At 37.1% G+C, this 19,262-nt stretch overlaps 1 protein-coding gene across 2 annotated transcripts in view; it reads right to left on the bottom strand.

The window, feature by feature from the left end:
- Window positions 1-1,725: 1,725 nt before the first annotated feature.
- The window catches only part of DAPP1 (dual adaptor of phosphotyrosine and 3-phosphoinositides 1), a 54,217-nt gene continuing 36,680 nt past the window's right edge, over window positions 1,726-19,262 (bottom strand). Inside the window, exons 4-9 of one of the 2 annotated variants that reach the window (XM_033178235.1) lie at window positions 18,499-18,629; window positions 10,255-10,302; window positions 8,813-8,875; window positions 8,025-8,110; window positions 5,714-5,801; window positions 1,726-3,744 (exon numbers count right to left, since the gene is read on the bottom strand). In XM_033178235.1, coding sequence (XP_033034126.1) covers window positions 3,676-3,744; window positions 5,714-5,801; window positions 8,025-8,110; window positions 8,813-8,875; window positions 10,255-10,302; window positions 18,499-18,629 — 485 coding nt within the window. In that variant the 3' untranslated portion in view covers window positions 1,726-3,675. Of the gene's footprint in view, window positions 3,745-5,083; window positions 5,280-5,713; window positions 5,802-8,024; window positions 8,111-8,812; window positions 8,876-10,254; window positions 10,303-18,498; window positions 18,630-19,262 lie in introns of those variants that run through there. The other variant, XM_033178242.1, reaches the window with a different exon arrangement.

Below are 19,262 nucleotides of genomic sequence, written 5' to 3'. Positions count from 1 at the left end.
GACACAACTTACTATCTCACTGTCTGTGCACTGGAGACTCTGGTGAAATAGCTCCTTTAGATTTTGCTGAGGAGGGACTGAGTAACAATCAAGAATGTGCTCTGAATCACCTTTCCCCTCTAATGATGCCCATATTCCATCAACAAAACATGTGCACTTCAACCCTTTCTGTCTTCAGGTGAATTCTTTCTCAAGAAGGCTATTTCCTTTTACCTGCCAGTCAGCTAGACCTGTGCTACTCACAACGTGGTCCACAGACTGGGCTGTTGTGCACACTGTTTGCTAGCAAGATAAGTACAGAAATGCCCGTTTTAAATGTTGAAACACTTACAACAATTTAACATAGTAACTTTGTGTCTGTTGAATCTGATAATATTAAACTGGGATTGTGATATTTGTATTTTTTGCTTGATTTTTCTAATAATTTATTGAATTTTATGAGATCTCAGTCTGTGATAGATTATAAATTTAAAAAAAAAAACAAAAACAAGAGAAAGAAAATCAGATCCTTTGCCACAGATAGTTTAAGAAACTCTGCTTGACATCATGGTCAGACAGCCTGAATTCATAGAGAACAGAACGTAGGCTCAGCTTGGCACTCTGCTATGTAGTATACTTGACTAGGAGGAGTTTGATAGAAACACGGATTTGCTGCAGAGGATCTGAATAGTGGAAAAGGAAGGAAGTAGAACGGACCTTCTCCGTATAATAGTTCTCTTGCTTTCTGCCTGAAACAGGGACAGAGCATAATGCCCTGACCTGCATGCCAAGCACTTGTGAGAAATAAAGTGAGAGGAACCCACTCTCTTGCATGCCGTGTGGTTGGGAAAAGAAGGGTCCTGCCCTACTGAGTTCTCTGATGTCCAGCTGTTCTGGCATAGGGTGAAGGTTTCCCTCAGAAATAGTACGGATGCTCCTTGACTTATGGTGGGGTTCCATCCCAATAAGGTCATTTTAAGTCAAAGATATCAAAGGAGGAAATGTATTTAATACCCCAATAGACCCTTTGTGAAGTTGAACAATCCTAAATCAAATCATGATAAGTCAGGGACCATCTGTATTAGCCTTCCCTCACCATGTTGGTGTCTCCATTGGTCCAGAGAAAACTGCTCCTGTGGACCAGGATCTTCCCAGAGGGAATTCTGAGAATAACTGCTAATACTCTGTCTTAGTAAGTTCATACCTGTTAGCAGACAGGTCATAATGCAGATATCCCACTCTCTTTTCTCCCATATTCCCCCACTCTGATCTGCCATTGGCACAAAACATCCTCTCTCTTTTTGGACTTGGAGAAATAGCTGAGGAACCCTCATAGGCTCCACTTAGGAGTTAGAATCATTTCTTTGCAGGAATGCTGAGGGCAGGCAAAACGCCTAGCCTAGTACTAATTACATAGCAGGTACATGTTAGCTCACCCTTTTCATGTCAAAACCCTCCAACAAATTGTTTATCCCCTGCTGAAGCACCTGTTCCATCATATAGCTTTGTGTACTTCTCTTACAGTAATTGTCTTATTTACTGCTATATATATATATATATATATATATTTATCGCTTTGTCCATATTCAACCAAGAACTCCTTGAGGTCTTGGACTATTTCTTCAACTTCCAATCCTTTGTGGTTAATAGTCTAAGTGAAGTGAATTCTTCATTGCTATTTATGATATTAATCAGTTGTATATTTCTTTCAAGTTACAAATATTAAAATATATTTTAATAGCAAAATAGTACATACACAGCAAAATCATGCTCTTTTTAATAAACAGAGTCAAAGAATATAAATAAACAGGTTATGTTTTATAAAAGGTAAACATAGTAAAACACAGTATTACACACAAAGAAACACATTTGTTTCTAAGAAAACAAACATGGAACCATACACATCCGTGAGGATCCATTTGTAACCTCTGGTTTTTTTTTTTTTTTTTTTTTGAGACGGAGTCTCACTTTGTCACCCAGGCTGGAGTGCAGTGCCACGATCTTGGTTCACTGCAACCTCCACCTTCCGGGTTCAAGCAATTCTCCTGCCTCAGCCTCCTGAGTATCTGGGATTACAGGCACCTGCCACCATGTCCAGCTAATTTTTGTATTTTTAGTAAAGACAAAGTTTCATCATGTTGGCCAGACTGGTCTCGAACTCCTGACCTCAAGTGGTCTGCCTGTCTTGGCCTCACAAAGTGCTGGGATTACAGGCGTGAGCTGCCACGCCCAGCCAGTAACTTCTTACATTACAAATAACACAATGCATTTTAACTCAACATTTGCTTTATCCCATATAATACAAACATAACAAAATACATTTAAAACGGTGTTGAAATATACAAAACTTTAATGTAATTTCTGAGTCTTAGATGTTTAAATAAGAAACTTCTTTAACCAGGTATTCCTTTGGACTGCAAGAGCAGTTTATATCATAACTTTGCATCATAATCTTTTTACTCTCAGGCTCTTCAAGCATTTTTATCTTCTTTGAAACTTCTATCTAAACAAAAATAGTATTAAAAAAGATAACAGAAGGGGTTAGATTCTACCAATGAACTTTGGACATCAGTATCTCATTCTTCTGTTTGTCTCCTTATTCTAGTTTGAGAAAGCTTTGGAACATATTATTACCTATCATTATTACATATGTCATGTAGCTTTAGTGTTACTCCCCTAACTGGAAATAGAAGTTGCTCTTTAATAAGGCCCGGGGTGCTTAGGGAGCTATGCAAGATTTTTCTTACATCTCTTGGGTCAACCCTATACAACTAATTCTGGGAAAGGAATTGTTAAAATACACTGTCCTTGAGAAGTGTCTTTTGGTCATTTGGAGAAATGGTTAAAGATAGCTCAGTGCTTACAAGCATCTATTATGATTACCCTCATGACAATAACTATTATTAAACTAAAAGTTACCTACTGCTTTATCACCCTTCCTCAATTTATGCTTTCTCACTCTTTAAAACGTTTACCCCCAAAGGGTGAAAATAATGGCTTAAAAATTGTACCTTCATTTACCTTTATTACACTACCTCATTGCCCATAGGACATCTAGCTCTCACAGTTTTATCATTAGAAGCAAAGGACTCACCAAATTTCTGAACCTTTTAAAAAGAGAAAATAAATGCCACAAGCATTTTCCATTTTAGTTTTGGAAATGTTCTTGTTTTTTTTTTGTATAAAGGGGGAAAATTAAAAAAAGAAAAAAACCTCTTCCCTGAAAATATATGATGTTTGCTGTCTCAATATAAATCCTGCAGAAGTCATCTAAGCTTCTAAGTATCTGTTTCCTTCCTGGTTAGTAGCACAACCTGGATGTCAGACAGGCTGACCATGACTCAGAGTGGGACTCTAGGCAACTATGTCAATAGGCTTGGGGACCACAATGAGTGAAAACAAAAACCCTTCCTCCTCCATTGTGTGTTCTACGAGTGAGCAGACCTAAGAGTGGTGGTTTAAGCACTTTCTATCAGAATGGTGATTGCTTCAGCATTCTCAAGGAGATGGCAACATCATGGAAGGGCAGCAACGTGAATCACCAACGTGGTATATGGCTCCCAATCAGCATCTACTTCTGATTTGTTTTTAAAGGAAAATCCTTAGCTGGTTTTCATTTGAAGCCTGCTGCAGATCGCAGCATCAGGGAACATTCCACCTTACTCCTGGGCCAGAGCAGTCCTTGGCAAGAAAGATCTATTCAAAGATGAACGACCGAGATCGGATCGTGCCTTCCCCTCGGTTAAGCTGTTTTCTTATTTGTGACTGTAATAAAGCACACACACGTGTATCCATTATTGAGTGATTGTAATGAACCCTGGATTCTAACAAATATTAAATAAGACATTTGATTAGTAAGGATGTCATATAAGTTAATTATCATGTGCCCACCCCCAACTATAAGCTAATTATCATGTGTCCAGAAAAATTTTCTGCATTTTTTTTAGGACACATATTGTAAAGTGATTGCTAAAACATGTACAAATTGGGAATTGGTCTAATACTTATAGTAATCTATAAAATGCAATAGTATTCAATGAGTTAAAAGAAAAATATAGATCTAAAATTAATATGGAAAAATGTTCACAATATATTGCTAAGTGAAGTGAGCAGATATAGAACACCAGCAAGTGATTTGTATTGTTTGTATATTATCAATAAAGATGCTATGAACATTATTGTAACATTTTTTGGTAGATACATGCACTCTTTTCTCTTAGATATACATCTCAGCGTGAAAATGCTGAATTATAGTGTAAGCATATGTATAGTTTTAAAAGAAACTGGCAAGCAATTTTTCAAGGTAGTCATACACATTTTCATTCCCTCTAGCAATGCAGGAGAGTTCTAGTTCCTTTGCATTCATGTTAATACTTGATATTGACAGTCTTCATTGTATCCATTCTGAAGGGTGTGTAGGGGTACATCATTGTGGTTTTTACTTCTAGCAAGTGATTAAATTTTGTTTTTAAATATTTATTTGTACAGAAAGAAGTCTAAAAGTGTGTATACTTGATATATTTTCTATAATTCTTGTATAATGATTTTGTGTTACTTTGAAAATTAAAAATAGAATAAGAAATTAATTCATATCTGAGCAAAGGTTTCACAAGACAAATTATCCCTCACTGAATAATAAATACATTGGAACAATTTAAAAATGAATGGTATACTTATTTGAATTTCAAACTAAAAAGATAATTGAAAGCAAAAATTTCAGTATCTAGAAAGGAATTTTCACATATGAAACAATTTTACAAAAACTAATTAAGAAAAATGTTTTGTGTTTGAAATCATCTGGTCCGGCATGGTGGCTCACACCTATAATCCCAGCACTTTGGGAGGCTGAGGCTGTGGATCATTTGAGGTCAGGAGTTCAAGACCAGCCTGGCCAAAATGGTGAAACCCTGGCTCTGCTAAAAATATAAAAATTAACCGGGCATGGTGGCGGGCTCTATAATCCCAGCTATTAGGGAGGCTGAGGCACGAAAGTCGCTTGAACCCAAGAGGCAGAAGTTGCAGTGAGCCAAGATCACACCATTGCACTCCAGCCTGGGCAACAGAACAAGACTCTGTCTCAAAAAAAAAAAAAGAAAAAAAAAAATCATCAAAGCTTTCAAGATGGTATTTACAGGAAATTTTAGCCAGCTTTAAGGACAAGTTCTTGGCTAACAACTCACTAACTTGCAAGCACGTGAAAAACACGTAGAAGATTGGTGAAGTTTTGTAAGTACTCACTCAGTCTTCTCCCCGGGAGATATATAGAGAGCAGACAAAATAAACCAGCTTTTGTCCTTGACCTGCATAAAGTGATGCTTACACTGGAAATGAAGCTAAGTTCCTCTGGCAAACTTTCTTCTCCAACAATTTAAGAGGCTTTTCAACTAGAGAAATAGGTTGGCTTTCCTCTGTCAGACCTTCTGGTCGTAAATGTCCCCCTCCAGGCAAAGCTGAACTAACTCACACACCTTAAAGGAAGTCTGATAGGTGGTTATTAGGCTAAGGCTCTATGTCTAAGATCCAAATACAGCTTAATTCTTCCTTTTTTACAACCCTGTCTTCATCTCTTCTCATGTCCCAGAAGAATTAACAGACTGTTCCGCAAGCCTGGAAGTAGGCACCCAGACATCTCTTTGATTCTCAGGGATAGTCTGACTCTTTTGATAGAAATATGTTTGAAATCATCAACATGTTATTTCTCAAGACTCCATATCTGAAGACTTAAAAATCTCACCAGTTTCCAGCGTAATATCTTGATCCACTCATCAGCTTCTACTCCGGTCTTTGCACAGAGATAAAATGTCCTGAATGGAAATACCAAACTAATAGGACAAAAGAAAGAACATAAGATATTGCAGATGATTAGCTCTCTCTCTCTCTCTCTACACACACACACACACACACACACACACACACACACACACACCATATATAGGTTGATTAGCTATATATATATACGTTGAACACTAATTAGAGTATTGCAAGGGAAAAATGAATTGATAACAGGTCCAGGTAAGTACCTTGAAGAGCTGGTATATACGGACCTATTACTGCCAGCAAACTGCAGAAATGTTAAGGAAGTTGTAGATTCATATTACTACTCCAGGTCAGATGTATATACTCGAATAAGACTTTGAAGAAGAAAGAAGCATGTTCAGGACACCCCCAGATCCTTTTGTGGTTTATGTCTTAGGCTAACTCTAATACTTATGTATTTATTCAGCTGATCTCTCAAAGATCTCTCAAAAACTTGTGCTATGATTCAAAGAATAAGCAAGACAGGGAAGTTTGCTAAAAAGAACTCATTTGTGTTAGATTGATTCAATGAGGATAACTCTGCCTTCTGTGGTTGCTGGCAATTTCAACTATCGAGAGAGTAAAAAGAGACAACAAAACTCAATTAGTTATTTCTCCCATCTCTGACCAAGAGTCAGTCTCTGCTTCAGGGATATGAACTTTCCTACTGGCACAAAATACTTTTCCTAGATATAGAGTAATTTTTCATTTGACTGTGTCTGATTACCTAGTTAAAATTATGCAAGTGATAATAAGGTCAGCCCTAAATTATACATTGAACATACTTCCCTGTACTTACAGTTGAGATGCAAAATACCAAAAATCTTTTTTCTTTTTGTGAAAAAAAGCCTTCAGGAGGGTTTCTATATCTTAAAGCCTACGCTGTATATTTTGTTGATGCCAGCAATTAATATTGAATAGGTAAGAGGTAAGTCCTTGTGCACAGAAGGTAATACCTTGATGTGAGGTCTAGTGGAGGGTGAGTGGACAGTGGTGGGGAGGGAGTGATATAGTGCATATACTCGAAAACTGGTTTCTGTAATTGTCATTGTTTGGTACTCCCTATGGGAGACATTATTAACTGCCAATTAATACAGATACTTTTTCCTTTCTCTTGCTAACAGAACCCCAAGCAATAAATCCTAATTTGTATAAGCCAATTATCATCAGCTGCTGGGGATGGCCATGGCACCTAGTCTTGGCCAATGAGATATAAGGGACAATCTTATAGGGGAGTTTCTGGAGAAACATTGGTTTTCCTGATAAAAAGGGACAGACATGGCTGATACCATCCCTACATCTTTCTTTGTACTTTGTTGAAAACATGAGACCTACAGGTGTAGTAGATGCTTGAATCCTGAAGTAGCCAGCATGAGAAAAGGTCAGGAGAACTGCAGAGACCCTGGACCTGACCTTGTCACCATAGCTGCTTACCTCCTGATTTTTGGATATATGAGAAAAAATAAAGCTCTGCTAGCTCATAGGGCATGTCTATGCAAATTTTAAACAAGACACCCATTCTCAGTTGATATTATAGAATTAACATTAATTTCCTCAGGTGTAATAATGATATTGTAGTCCTATATGTGATATTTTATTCTTAGGAGACACATACTCAAGTCTTTAGGGGTAAAGTGCCATGATGTCTGCAAATTACTTTCAACTGATTCAGGAAAAAAAAAGTGGATAGACTGGGATAAAGCAAATACGGCAAGATATATTAATAACTGCTGATGGAGGGTATATAAACATATGTCTTTCAACTTGTGTGTGCTTGAAAAACTTTAAAATAAAAGGTAGTGGGAAATAAGACATGCCTTTCTCAAGACTCTTCTCCCAGTTAGAACATTTTTATAATATACTGATTATGTTAGAAAAAAATATTTTTGTGCCATCTGCCAGAAATCATCATAACAATACAAATCACCTATCATTAGAGTCAACAAAGTTATAATTAAAATGGGGGAGAGAACCTCAAAGAAATTAAATTGTCTAAGATGTGAATGGCATCCTCTATGTGAGTCATACTTCTCCAGTACACAACGTAAGCTGAACTGATCTGCCTGTTTGTTTAAGCTACTTTAAATGAGGTGTTATGTCACGCTCAGCTGAAAACACTCCTAATATGTAGGCATGCCCCTCAGATCTGAACTTTGTTGACATTGAGATATACAGCTTTCTATTCCTTAGCCAAAATAAGTGTCTGGCAAGAAGACATTAAAAAATGTTTTCTTAATAAAACCACTTACCAAAAACAGTTTACCCTTTCTTGTGAATAATCAAATTGTACAGCTGAACATTCTGTTAGGTCTAGGATCCGAATTGGTTCTGGTGACTAAATAAAATAAAAAGCAACATATATCATCTTAAAAACAAAAACAAAAACAAAACAAAACAGATAAATCTGTCCCTCACTTATTCCCCTCACAAGTCTTCCACTATGTGCAATTGTCAAATTTCACTAACAGGACTGACGATAGAACAGCCCTACCAAGGGAAGTCCTTGGTTTTGGAACGAGCCTTTCATAAAACTGGACATTAAGATACTACCTTTATCAATTTACTGATGAAGATGGATTTTAACACATGGAAGACAGGCATATTTTTCTCTCATTTTTTAAAAACTTCTACTTTCTTAGAAATTTTATGTAAGAAAAGTGAGAAAAAATAATTTTAAATTGGCTTAATGAAATGGGCATGGGAAATGGACAGACTGTATTTTTAATAAAGGGACAAATTGCCGCAGAGATACAGTTAATAAATTGTGGCAAGAGAATAATTACATTGCCCTAAACAGAGGGAATTATGTGCCCTGGGGAACTATAGTTTAGCCAATCCAAGAGAGCAATTTCTGGGATACACATCTCATCTTTGCAAAATAACTCTGTTCATTTCAGGAATCAAGATTTCATATCTCCAATCATTTATTAGGTGTTTCAGGTGGATATAAAAATAATTTCAGAGATTTTAAAGACATAAGTTTCTTTCATCTAGATAATTGATTTTTAAAGGAAAAATATATTATCATGTTTCTCACCATCTGGTCTTTGTAGTATTTCAGTTCATTCCTGTGCAGAGTAAACCATCTTGTTTTCCAGGTCTGAGAAAAACACACACACAGAAACACAAAGTTTTGAATGCAGGAATGCAATATTTGAACTAGATGATTTATTTTCATTTTAAAAGTATCTAAAAAATTAAATACTATAACCCTGAAAAAATTCTTGTGTGTCATTTCTGAAAAAAAAGTTTCAAAATATCTATAAAAATTCAAATAATTTCTTACATTAAGCTCATAATGAAGGCAGATATATCATTAGTATATTTTTAAATACAAAAAGAATTAGTCTATCGTAAATATTCAATGTGATTTATAACAAAAATGAAGGCAGATATATCATTAGTATATTTTTAAATACAAAAAGAATTAAGTCTATCATAAATATTCAATATGATTTATAACAAACCACTACAATTTCCATTTTATTAACCCTATAATAAAGATAAATATTGTTCTTTGAGTACCTAATATGGACGATACACTATCATTGGAGGCTTTATATATTATATTCAATCCTCACACAACAATGCCAGCGTTATTATTCTTGTCTTACAGATAAGAAAACCGAGGTTTAGGAACCCTGACTCACGGGCCATTCTAAACCTTGCCTAAGAACTCCAAGGTATCAGTGGTAAAAACCATCGCTGCCCGCTGTTACCTTCTTATATACAAACAGCATCCTACTCTATCCTGTGTGGCAATGTGCCCAGTTAAAAGAAGTAACAGAGGATTTAAACATAAGTATGCTATGAATATGAATACTCTCTGTCCTCGGGAGCATTTGATCTAGAAGGGACACAAATAACGAAATTATTTAGGCTCATTCCAAGCACGCCAATACCTGTGAGAGGTTAAATACTGTGACTCTTAAAATAAGAAGGAGCAGGCACATTCTATGAAGGTCTTCTTGGCACATTCAGATGAAACAAAGGAATTCTAAAGGTACAATCTCATAAATGGGGAACATTTGTATACTCTGAACTTGTAAAAACCTAAATTATGTTTTTCTTGGGATTTTATAACATAGTTTCAGTAGCATCAGTGATGTTTTGAGCCTATCTTTAAGGAAACATTTTATACAATTTTGACTTCTTCCTTGTTTTAGAAAAAGAACGAAAGATGTTCTAGAGTTAACTTGCTATCTTCATCCTGAATCATTCCATTAAGAGGACTATATTTTATTGACTTTTAACTATAGGCTATACCTATGCAGGGCTTTGTCAAAGAATAGTCAGGTCATTTTCCAGAATTTCGACTAATGAGCCATAACATGGACTCTTGAGTCAGGTAAATACTATAAGTGGGTTAAAATGAGCAGGCAATTATGCTTCCAAGAAAAACCATCAAGATGCGAATTGAGTCTACATGACGTGTTCTCTTTTTCTGTGGCTGGCATGAGCAAAATCATACTTCCTTACCTTGACCAGGCCTCCCTGTTTGGTGAGGTAACCTTCTTTGGTGCCCAGCTGAAAAAGAAAAGCACTGAATGAAGCCCAGAACTGTCACAACAGGACGTTTGTCCTTCCTTTCCTGTCCTATTTTTAAATGAAGACTGTTTGCATTTGATCTTTAAATTACTGTCTATGATTTTTCACCTAGGCACTTGAAAAGCTTCCATGTGCGGTGAGAGATTGTTTTCAGATTGGATCTACCCGCCTCATTCGGTAGCTACTAACTCTAGTTAGCAATTTGCAAACAGTAAACCACATCGTTTCACTTATAAAAGTCTGTGTTTGTCAGTGTGTCATGTGAAATCCAGCTGTTTGGATTGTTACAGGGTTATTAGCACATAAACACGCACACATCTATTGTCAATATGTTTGGGAGAATGGATTAAGAAAACAAGAATGTTTTACTTCAGGGCTTCCCACAGTCTATATTATGCTAATATACTTTGTAAATTTTTAAGAGGGAACCTTAGAAACAGCATTTTTACCATTTATTTTATCACATAATCCTCCTCCCCAGGTCCTACACTCCCTTGAGATCCATGTTCCGAGAAAGACTGTCAGGAGTGTAGATTTATTTACACCTGATTTATCCAAAATGACTTTGAAATAAGAATGAGCCAGTTCTTTTAACTCATGTTGTCATTAATTTAAAGGTAAAAACAACAGCACACACTTAGCTAGCACCTATGAATTATAAGGAAGGGTAGAGAATTGTGTGAACAGAAATTTGCATAAGACAAGTAGCCTAACATCAAAAAATCTATCATTTCATAAATTCCAGAAAACAATTCAATTCCTAGTAGAATATTTTGTTCAAATGTGATGTCATCATATGTCTTAGTAAGAAACAAAATTAACAAAAATTGGGAAGTGATTTGGTTGACACCAAGGTTCTTTCTATGGTAATTTCCAGAATATTTTTTTCTGAGGTGAATTCTCCCTACCAAATAAAAAGAGGAACAACCATCTCTACCACAATAAAAAGAGTCAAAGCAGGAAATAAGCAAACACTTCTTTTAAAATCTTATGATATAAAATTAAGGATAAACTACCCAAATGTTCACTTAAATAATATTAATCATTACTGGTGAATTTGATATCTCATAATCAGTGTGATTTATTTTGACATTAAAGACATTGAATTGGCACAATTGAGTTTAGGTGTTATGGAAGGGCAAAAAGTAATTATTTTGGGCTGCTACAGGTTAAAACCTGTAGAGGCAAAATAACTAGGAGTAAATTATCACATAAAATATCCTGATAGAATTATTTACTGAAATCAAGCTAGGGAATAATCCCATCTTACCTCCACCCAAACAATATAATATAAGTGTAGTATTTTTCTAAGGTTTTGATAGATAAGTGGAAGGCTGCATGGGAAAGCATTGAGGCTATTAATTTTATTCAGGGTCTCAAGATGGTAAGAAAGTAAATAATTATAGAGCAGATTTATCTTTAAAAATCTATGATCTGTAACAGAAAAACTGTTTATAAGAGCCCCCATTGGGGTACCACCTAAATGTTCAAAAACAAAGGACTATCCTTTCTGCCATCCTACCTACCTACTTGTCTCCCAGCCTTAAATGTAATCAGAAGCCAACAGGTCAGGTAAAGCAAGGCAGGCATTGATGTGTGTGTGGAGGGCTTTCAAGCACCTTAGTACAAGGTGGTGGAGCCCAAGCAGGGCACAGGGAGCCTCTGTATGGACAATGGCGATGACGGTGGCAGCAGCAGCTGTGTGCGAGGCATTGAAGCCTGGCAGGGTGTGGAGGGCTTCTGCCTGAAGGGGTGGATTGGGCAGCTACTGCACAGTTTCAGAGCCAAGTTGAGCTAGGTAGGCATCTGTAGTGAGTGTGGGAGCAGCAGTGACCTGGAACTGGGCATTGAAGCATAACTCGGTGATTGGAGTGTCGGGGTAGGGGTTGGGTAGTAGAAACAGCGATGTGAGATTTCTTATATTCAATTGATCATCACATAAGTAAGTGTACTGAGGATGATAAGATCCATATTTTCTCACTGTGGGAGAAGGGAAAAAACTAGAATGAACTTTGTGGTATTGGAAGTATTGTTGTGAACTCATGGATGGATGAATGAATCGACAGATAAATACAGATGTAAAAGTATGTGTGTGTACATGTGTGTATACATACATATCTTCCCAGCTCTGTTCGTGAGTGGGCTGGGAGAGTTACATCCCAATAACAATAAGCACACAGTAGCTAGATGTCGATTTCTAAAGTACTATTCTGCTGAAACAGAGCAGGGTTTCTTGGAGAAATAGCTGGTTCTAGAGCAGCGTACAAAGAAAGAACAAGATACATCTGAATCATCTTGCTATTCAGAAAGTAAGAAAGTTCTTAAAGAATTTTGAGGCCAGGCCAGGCACGGAGGCTCACAACTATAATCCCAGCACTTTGGGAGGCCGAAGCATAAGGATTGCTTGAGCCCAGGAGTTGGATACCAGCCTGGTCAAAAATGGTGAAACCATGACTCTACAAAAAACAAAACAAAACAAAACAAAAACCAAATATTAGCCAGGAGTGGTGGTGCACACCTGTAGACCCTGCTACTCAGGTGGCTCAGGAGGGAGAGTCACCTGAATCCAGGAGGTCGAGGCTTCATGAGCCGTAATCACACCACTGCATTCCAGCCTGGGAGACTGAGTGCAGAGCGACAAAAAAAAAAAAAAAAAGAAAAAAATTTTGAGGTTGTATGAACACAGATATCACTGAAAGGGCTCTTTCTCCAACTGGCCAAATCAGAGAAATTTTGAAGGATCAACATAAATAATGATAGTTAGGATTATAACCATTTGATATAAAATGATTGAAAATTTTGAAGAATAAAAAGCTTTTCCTTACAGTAGAATGACAACCAATAAATGTAAAAAGGAATAAGAGAATCAGAGAGTCACCATTTGATAACAATCATAGTAATGATTAAAACAGCCAAGAAACATCAGTAAATGCTGAAATTTGTGAGTAAAAATTTAATAAGCAACAGAATATTTTTATAGTCTCAAACAACCTCTCCCCAAATATTTTTTAATAACAAAAGGAATATGGTGACTTTAGAGTGAAGAAACCTGGCGGACACCACTTAAGGAATCAAACACACCATAGTGGGACAGATTGCAATTGTGTTATGTCTGAGAGGATGCAGTGAGGAGTGCAAACAAAGCATACTTTTGTGGTATTTGTACCCAACATGAAAAAACCTGTATCTAATCATGATTCAATATCATATAAACCAAAGTTGGGGAACAATTTACAAAATAACTGGCCTTTAAGTTTCAGATGTGTCAAAGTCACCAAATTAAGGAAAAACTGAGGAAGTGTTCCAAAGTGAAGAATATTCCAGAGACAGGACAGATAAGTGCAACTTGTGCTTGAGAACTGGATCCTTTTACTCTGAAGGACCTCACTGAGAAAACTAGTGAAGCTTGAATTAGATCTGTGGATGAAACAGTGGCACGGCCTCAATGTTAATTTTCTAGTTTGAAAGGCTCTATGTGGTCATGTAGGCAAATGCCGTTATTTTTGGAAACACACACTGAATTATTCAGGGTGATAGGGCACCATGTAGGCAATTTACTCTTAAATGGCTTGGGGAAAACCAAGTTCTGTGTACTATTCTAGCAATTATTCTGTAACTTTGACATTATTTCAAATAAAAAAGCATGTAAAAACGTAATAACAGATTAACTGAATAAACTGATATACCCAAATAATGGAATATTATGGAATTTGTTTAATGGTGTTTTAGAAAACTAAGTAATTACATGAAAAAAATGCTAAATATATAGTTAATTAAACAAGAATATTACAACTCTACAATGAAGAGCTCATTATTTTACGTGTGTGTGTGTGTGCGTGCGTGTGTGTATACACACACACAAAAGACTGAAAGGATAAACAACAAAATATTAAACCTGAGAAGAGTTTCAGAAACAAAATACTGGAAAAGGGCAATATGCAAGGAAAGTGTCCAAGAAGAGGAACTATAAAATGTGTCAAAGATTACAGAATAAAAAGAGAAAGATAATGCTGAAGCTAAGGAAACAGAATTTTTAGAAGGAGGGAGTTGTTAAAAATGTCAAATACCACAAAAGGGAAGCTAAGGAAACTAACATTTTAGATAGGACCTATTATGTCAGGAACTTGAACTATATTAATTTCAATCTCTACCAACCAACTAATTGGTATTTCACATTTAACATGTCCAAAATAGAGCTCTTCTTTCTCATCCCCCCAACCCACCCCTCCAGCAGAGTCAGTCTTCTCAGTAAATAGCAGGGTTTCTCTGCCATGACTCTGCTACTCTTTCTTTCATGTATCACATTCAATCCGTGTAAAATAATTTTTTTTAAACAAGCTCAGAAGGTAAAGAATTTTTATGTTATGGACAAAAAGTACTATTGAGATTTTTGGGCAAGATAATTCTTTACCATTCTTTGAAGAATAGTTGGCCCCTGATCACTGTTGGGAAACAATTCTCTACGGGTCTCTTATGTTTCCAAATGTCTTATGAGCAAGGCATTAACAGCTCTTTGTTGCAGACTGATATTTAAAGCATGCTTATACAAGCAGCCTTGGAATACAGAAATATTTCGCTTCAGAGCAAATGACATGTCTACTGATCATTAGAAAAGATTTGGGTTCCCAAGGCTCAGGATTCCTCTCCTGTAGGGCAACCCATTATGGATATCAACTGGCCCTTTATGTGTTGCCCTTTGGGAACTTCGACTCAGCACAGGGAACTAGCACAAATACTGATATCCTAGCTCTTGCTCTTCCTGTGAATAACAAACTATTTTTCATCTCTTACCTAGAAGTCTTGTGTCATCCATCAGCATCCATGAAATTGTAGCAGACTAACTTGTTAGCTTGCAAGCAGGGTAAAGTCAGACTCTTCATGGCTCTTGACACTCACTCATGATAGTAGTGCTGCAAAGCATTGCACCAGCAGAAACACTCATATTTCTAAATGTTCAGCTGGGAGGTGCTGCTCTTTGAAAACTCCATTGCCTTATGTGATCTGACCCCTCATTACCTCAATAATCTCACCTTCTACAACTTTTCCTCTAGCTCACTTCATCCCATAATTCTGACCTTCTTTCTAGCCTTTGAAACACCTCAATTTAGTTCCCACTCCAGGGCTTTTGTACGATTTCCTCTGCCTGCAGCACTCTTTCCACATCTTGACATGAATCACTCCTTCCCTTCAGTGAAATCTCTTACTAATGGTTCCTCCTCACAGAGGCCTCCCCTGCTTCCCTCTTCTCCCCTTATCCTACTTTTTCTTTTCATGATGTATTACCATCTGGTATTAGATTACTGCATTGATTATTATCTGTGATCTTCACTAGAATGTGAGCTCAGTGATGGGAGGAGGACCGTTGTCAAAATCACTGCCAAACTCTCAGTGCTTAAAACAGTTGTGAGTGTATTAGAAAAACTTTAAAAAAAAAGTTTGTTTAATAAATGAATTAATTAAATTTAATCCTATCATGGGAACTAAATGCTATGTTGTTTATGAGACATAAATAGCAATTTCCCCAAATGCAGTTACTAAAAGATGTTAAACAGTTTTACACAATCATCTGCATTTCTGGGCAGTGGGGCATCTTTCACTTTCACTTCAAATAAGAAGTTCTTTTAATTCTCTTCCTCCACTGCTAAACCTTGAGCCAGAACTACACCCCAAAAGGAAAATGCAGAAGTCTGAAAACCCTCAGGGCTCTCAGACTGGAGATGGAGGTGCAGCATCATGTAGTCATTTGGGGAAGCAAATGAAGGCTTAGAACTTGTGTTCAATAAGGGACAAGAGCATTCTGATCAGACCAGAACTCTTTCCCCAGTTATGCTGGTCCAGTCACCAATGATTTCCCAATAAGAAGTAATGAGAAACATTTCAGATCCTCTAGGAAACCTTTACAGTTTTTTTTTGTCCATAGTGATGTACAATCAACTTCATAAGCTTGTCGTTATACAGTGTGAGTTCAAGTCATTGTCAATCAATCACTCACCACTATTTTAAAAACTCCATTTTAAAAGAGGTGAATCCATCTGATAGCTGGAGTGAGCAAAGAAGGTAAGTAACAAGGTTTCCAGAATGTGCTTTAAAGAGGCTTATTTCTGCATAAAGATACTATATCTTCTGCTCACACCAATCTCACAAATTAGGTATTATCTGTATTTTATTGCTGATAAAGAACACACTTAGTAGGATGTGGTTTGATTGACCTTGAGTGGAGACCTTTAGGGGAAGTGTAGCAGAGGAGAATGTGAAGTTAAACTAACAGTGCACATGAAATAGATGTTGAAGTGACTGGTGACCTATATTAAGGGTAAGGATGGGTAAAGAGGAAATTATGAAGGGACTGGTCAACTGGAAATAAGAATTGGTTGCAGAGTAGATCTTGATTTGTTCTTTGCTCTTTTCTGCCTTTGGACTATTTATTGTCCTGTGTTCCTAAATTTCTCAAGTTCTGAGTTATGATGCCTTCTCCTCCACTTCTAACAAAGCCAAAATAACTTTCTCAGTCAATTTTCAGGATTTTTATTTCTGAGGAGATGTAGCACTGCAATGAAAATGTAAGATGTGCCATGAGCCAGACTAGGCTGTAAAGCTGCAAGGACAAGCAATGATTCATGTCCTTAGATGTTTCTGGCTGGTGGGGAGGGCAGAGAGATGTGAAGGTAATTAGCCCACAGCATGGTAAGTTTAGAATAAAGGCAAACAGAGGGTGCTCTGGAGCACAGAAGAGGAGCGTTGTAAAAGAAGCTAGAGGGGGTGAAGAAAGGCTTCCTGGAAGATACTGATCCCTGATAGCAGTCTTGAGGGATGAGTAGATAGCAATGTTGTTGGCAGCATTTCAGATGCAGGGACAGGAGAAGGAGTACATTGTTGAGAGAGACAGGTTTCACAGTGTGAATGTGGGAGTAGCATGAGATGAAGACAGAGAGCCAAGCAGGGTCCAGGTGGGCCATGAAGACAAACAGCATCACCAAAGGATGTAAAGCAGAGGTCACGTGGCAAGGCTTCTTTTTAAGAAAGATCTCTCTGGTCAAGGGTAGAGAAAAGTACTGCAGATATAGAAAGTTACACTTATTTCAATATACTTTGTAGCTGAATATCTTCAAGTGATTATTTTTCAGTGTCATAATCACTATCCAGAATTAGTTCTTGATATTTATTTGGGTATTATCTTCTTCATCATCTGCCCAAATCGAGGTTCTAATACCAGTAGTATTCAGCAAACAAGGAAGAGACAACAAATAGAAGCGCCTTCAGAAGAATGAAGGGAAAGGGGTGTTGGAGAGGAACCTCTGCAGAGTCACAGTTCACAAAACAAACATAAATGGACTCTTGGACAAACAATGAGTGCCCCGGTTGCACTGAAACTGAACAATGGTTCACGTTGCAAAGAAGCACAAGTGTTTTCTGTCTGTAAACTTCAGTCAGTAAAGGAAAAAAGCTAGACAAAATAATACACTGAGTTTTTATAGTAAGGGTGGAGAATATTTGTCTTCCATAGGTAGTTGAAATATTAAAAATATATATTTTCTTAATATAAGAAAATTGTAGAAGAAAACAGTTTAGTAAACTATGTGAATGCAAACTTCTCTTTCCCATTCTACTATGAAGTTGTTTGATTAACTAAGGACAGAGATTTAAGTTCCATTTTCGAAGTATTTAAAATCCTATTACTATTGTATTGCTGTTATTTGTTCATTTTGAGACAAGGTCTCACTCTGTAACCCAGACTGGAGTGCAGTGGCGCAATCACAGCTCTCTGCAGCCTCAACATCCTTGACTCAAGTAATCCTTCCAGCTTAGCCTCCTGAGTAGCTGGGACTACAGGTGCAAGCCACCATGCCCAGTTAATATTTTTAAAAGTTTGTTGTAGAGATGTTTATGTTGCCCAGGCTGGTCTCCAACACCTGGGCTCAAGCAATTCTCTTACCTCAGCCTCCCAAAGTGTTGGGTTTACAGGCATGAACCACCATGTCCAGCTGCATTGTAATTTTTATGATCTACCCAGGACCAGATGAACTGAGTTATAGGCTTCAAATCTTACATTCCTTTCCAAGTTTTATATTCCAAACTAGAATTTTTATGTGAACAAATACATTCTTATTAACTTTTATTGAACTCGATTGATTTTAGACAGTAAGAGAGCTTGTGGTGACATTGAAGGTCACTTACAGAAGGTGCTGTGGGCACAAGGTCATTTTCTGTTCTTCCTGTCTGCATTGCTGTGTGAACCCGGACAGACTCATAAATGGAGGGTTCTTCCACTTTTCTTGGGTAGGGATGTTTTAGAACCATCAGAGTGCCTGAATGAAGACAAAAAGTATATAATCGAACAGTGTTCCCAGAAGGAAAGTCCAAATGCTAACTGGATAACTGTGGCTGGATTGGAAAGTCTTTTATTTTTTTCACGTATTCCCTCACTCATTTTCTCAACATTATCAAACATCAATTAGGTGTCAGGCACTTAAGCTGGACACTGAGATACAAAGCTTGGTGGAGATGCTCCTTGGCCTCCTGGTGCTCAGAACTGGTAACAGATATGGTCGTTTAAATGAACAGGGTGATGAGACCAATGGCAGCCATGCGAGTGAAGCATGATGATAGTCCCCAGACTGCCTGAATAACCTTTCCATGAAAGGATTCAGGACAGCTTTCGTAAAGGAGATGACGTTTGACTTAGATCTTAAGGAGTAACTGGAAGTTTTCCAGGAAGGCTTTATGAAAGCCATGAAAACAAGACTAAACAAATGTACTGGGGTAGAGGAAGATCTATTCCATTGCCCTTATTTTTGCCAGTTTCAGAATAAACTTGTAACAAATTAGTAGATTTCAAAAAAGTGAGCTTTCTCCCTACTCTCTGATACTACCCAATTAATGAGAGTAACCAAGCAAAGTCTTTGCATTACTAAGTGAACATGACCTGAACAAGCTGGTAC

The sequence above is a fragment of the Trachypithecus francoisi genome, unplaced genomic scaffold, assembly GCF_009764315.1.
Source record: "Trachypithecus francoisi isolate TF-2019V2 unplaced genomic scaffold, Tfra_2.0 Contig01566, whole genome shotgun sequence".
Classification (NCBI taxonomy): Eukaryota; Metazoa; Chordata; class Mammalia; order Primates; family Cercopithecidae; genus Trachypithecus; species Trachypithecus francoisi.
This window is presented reverse-complemented; position numbering and strand designations above follow the sequence as displayed.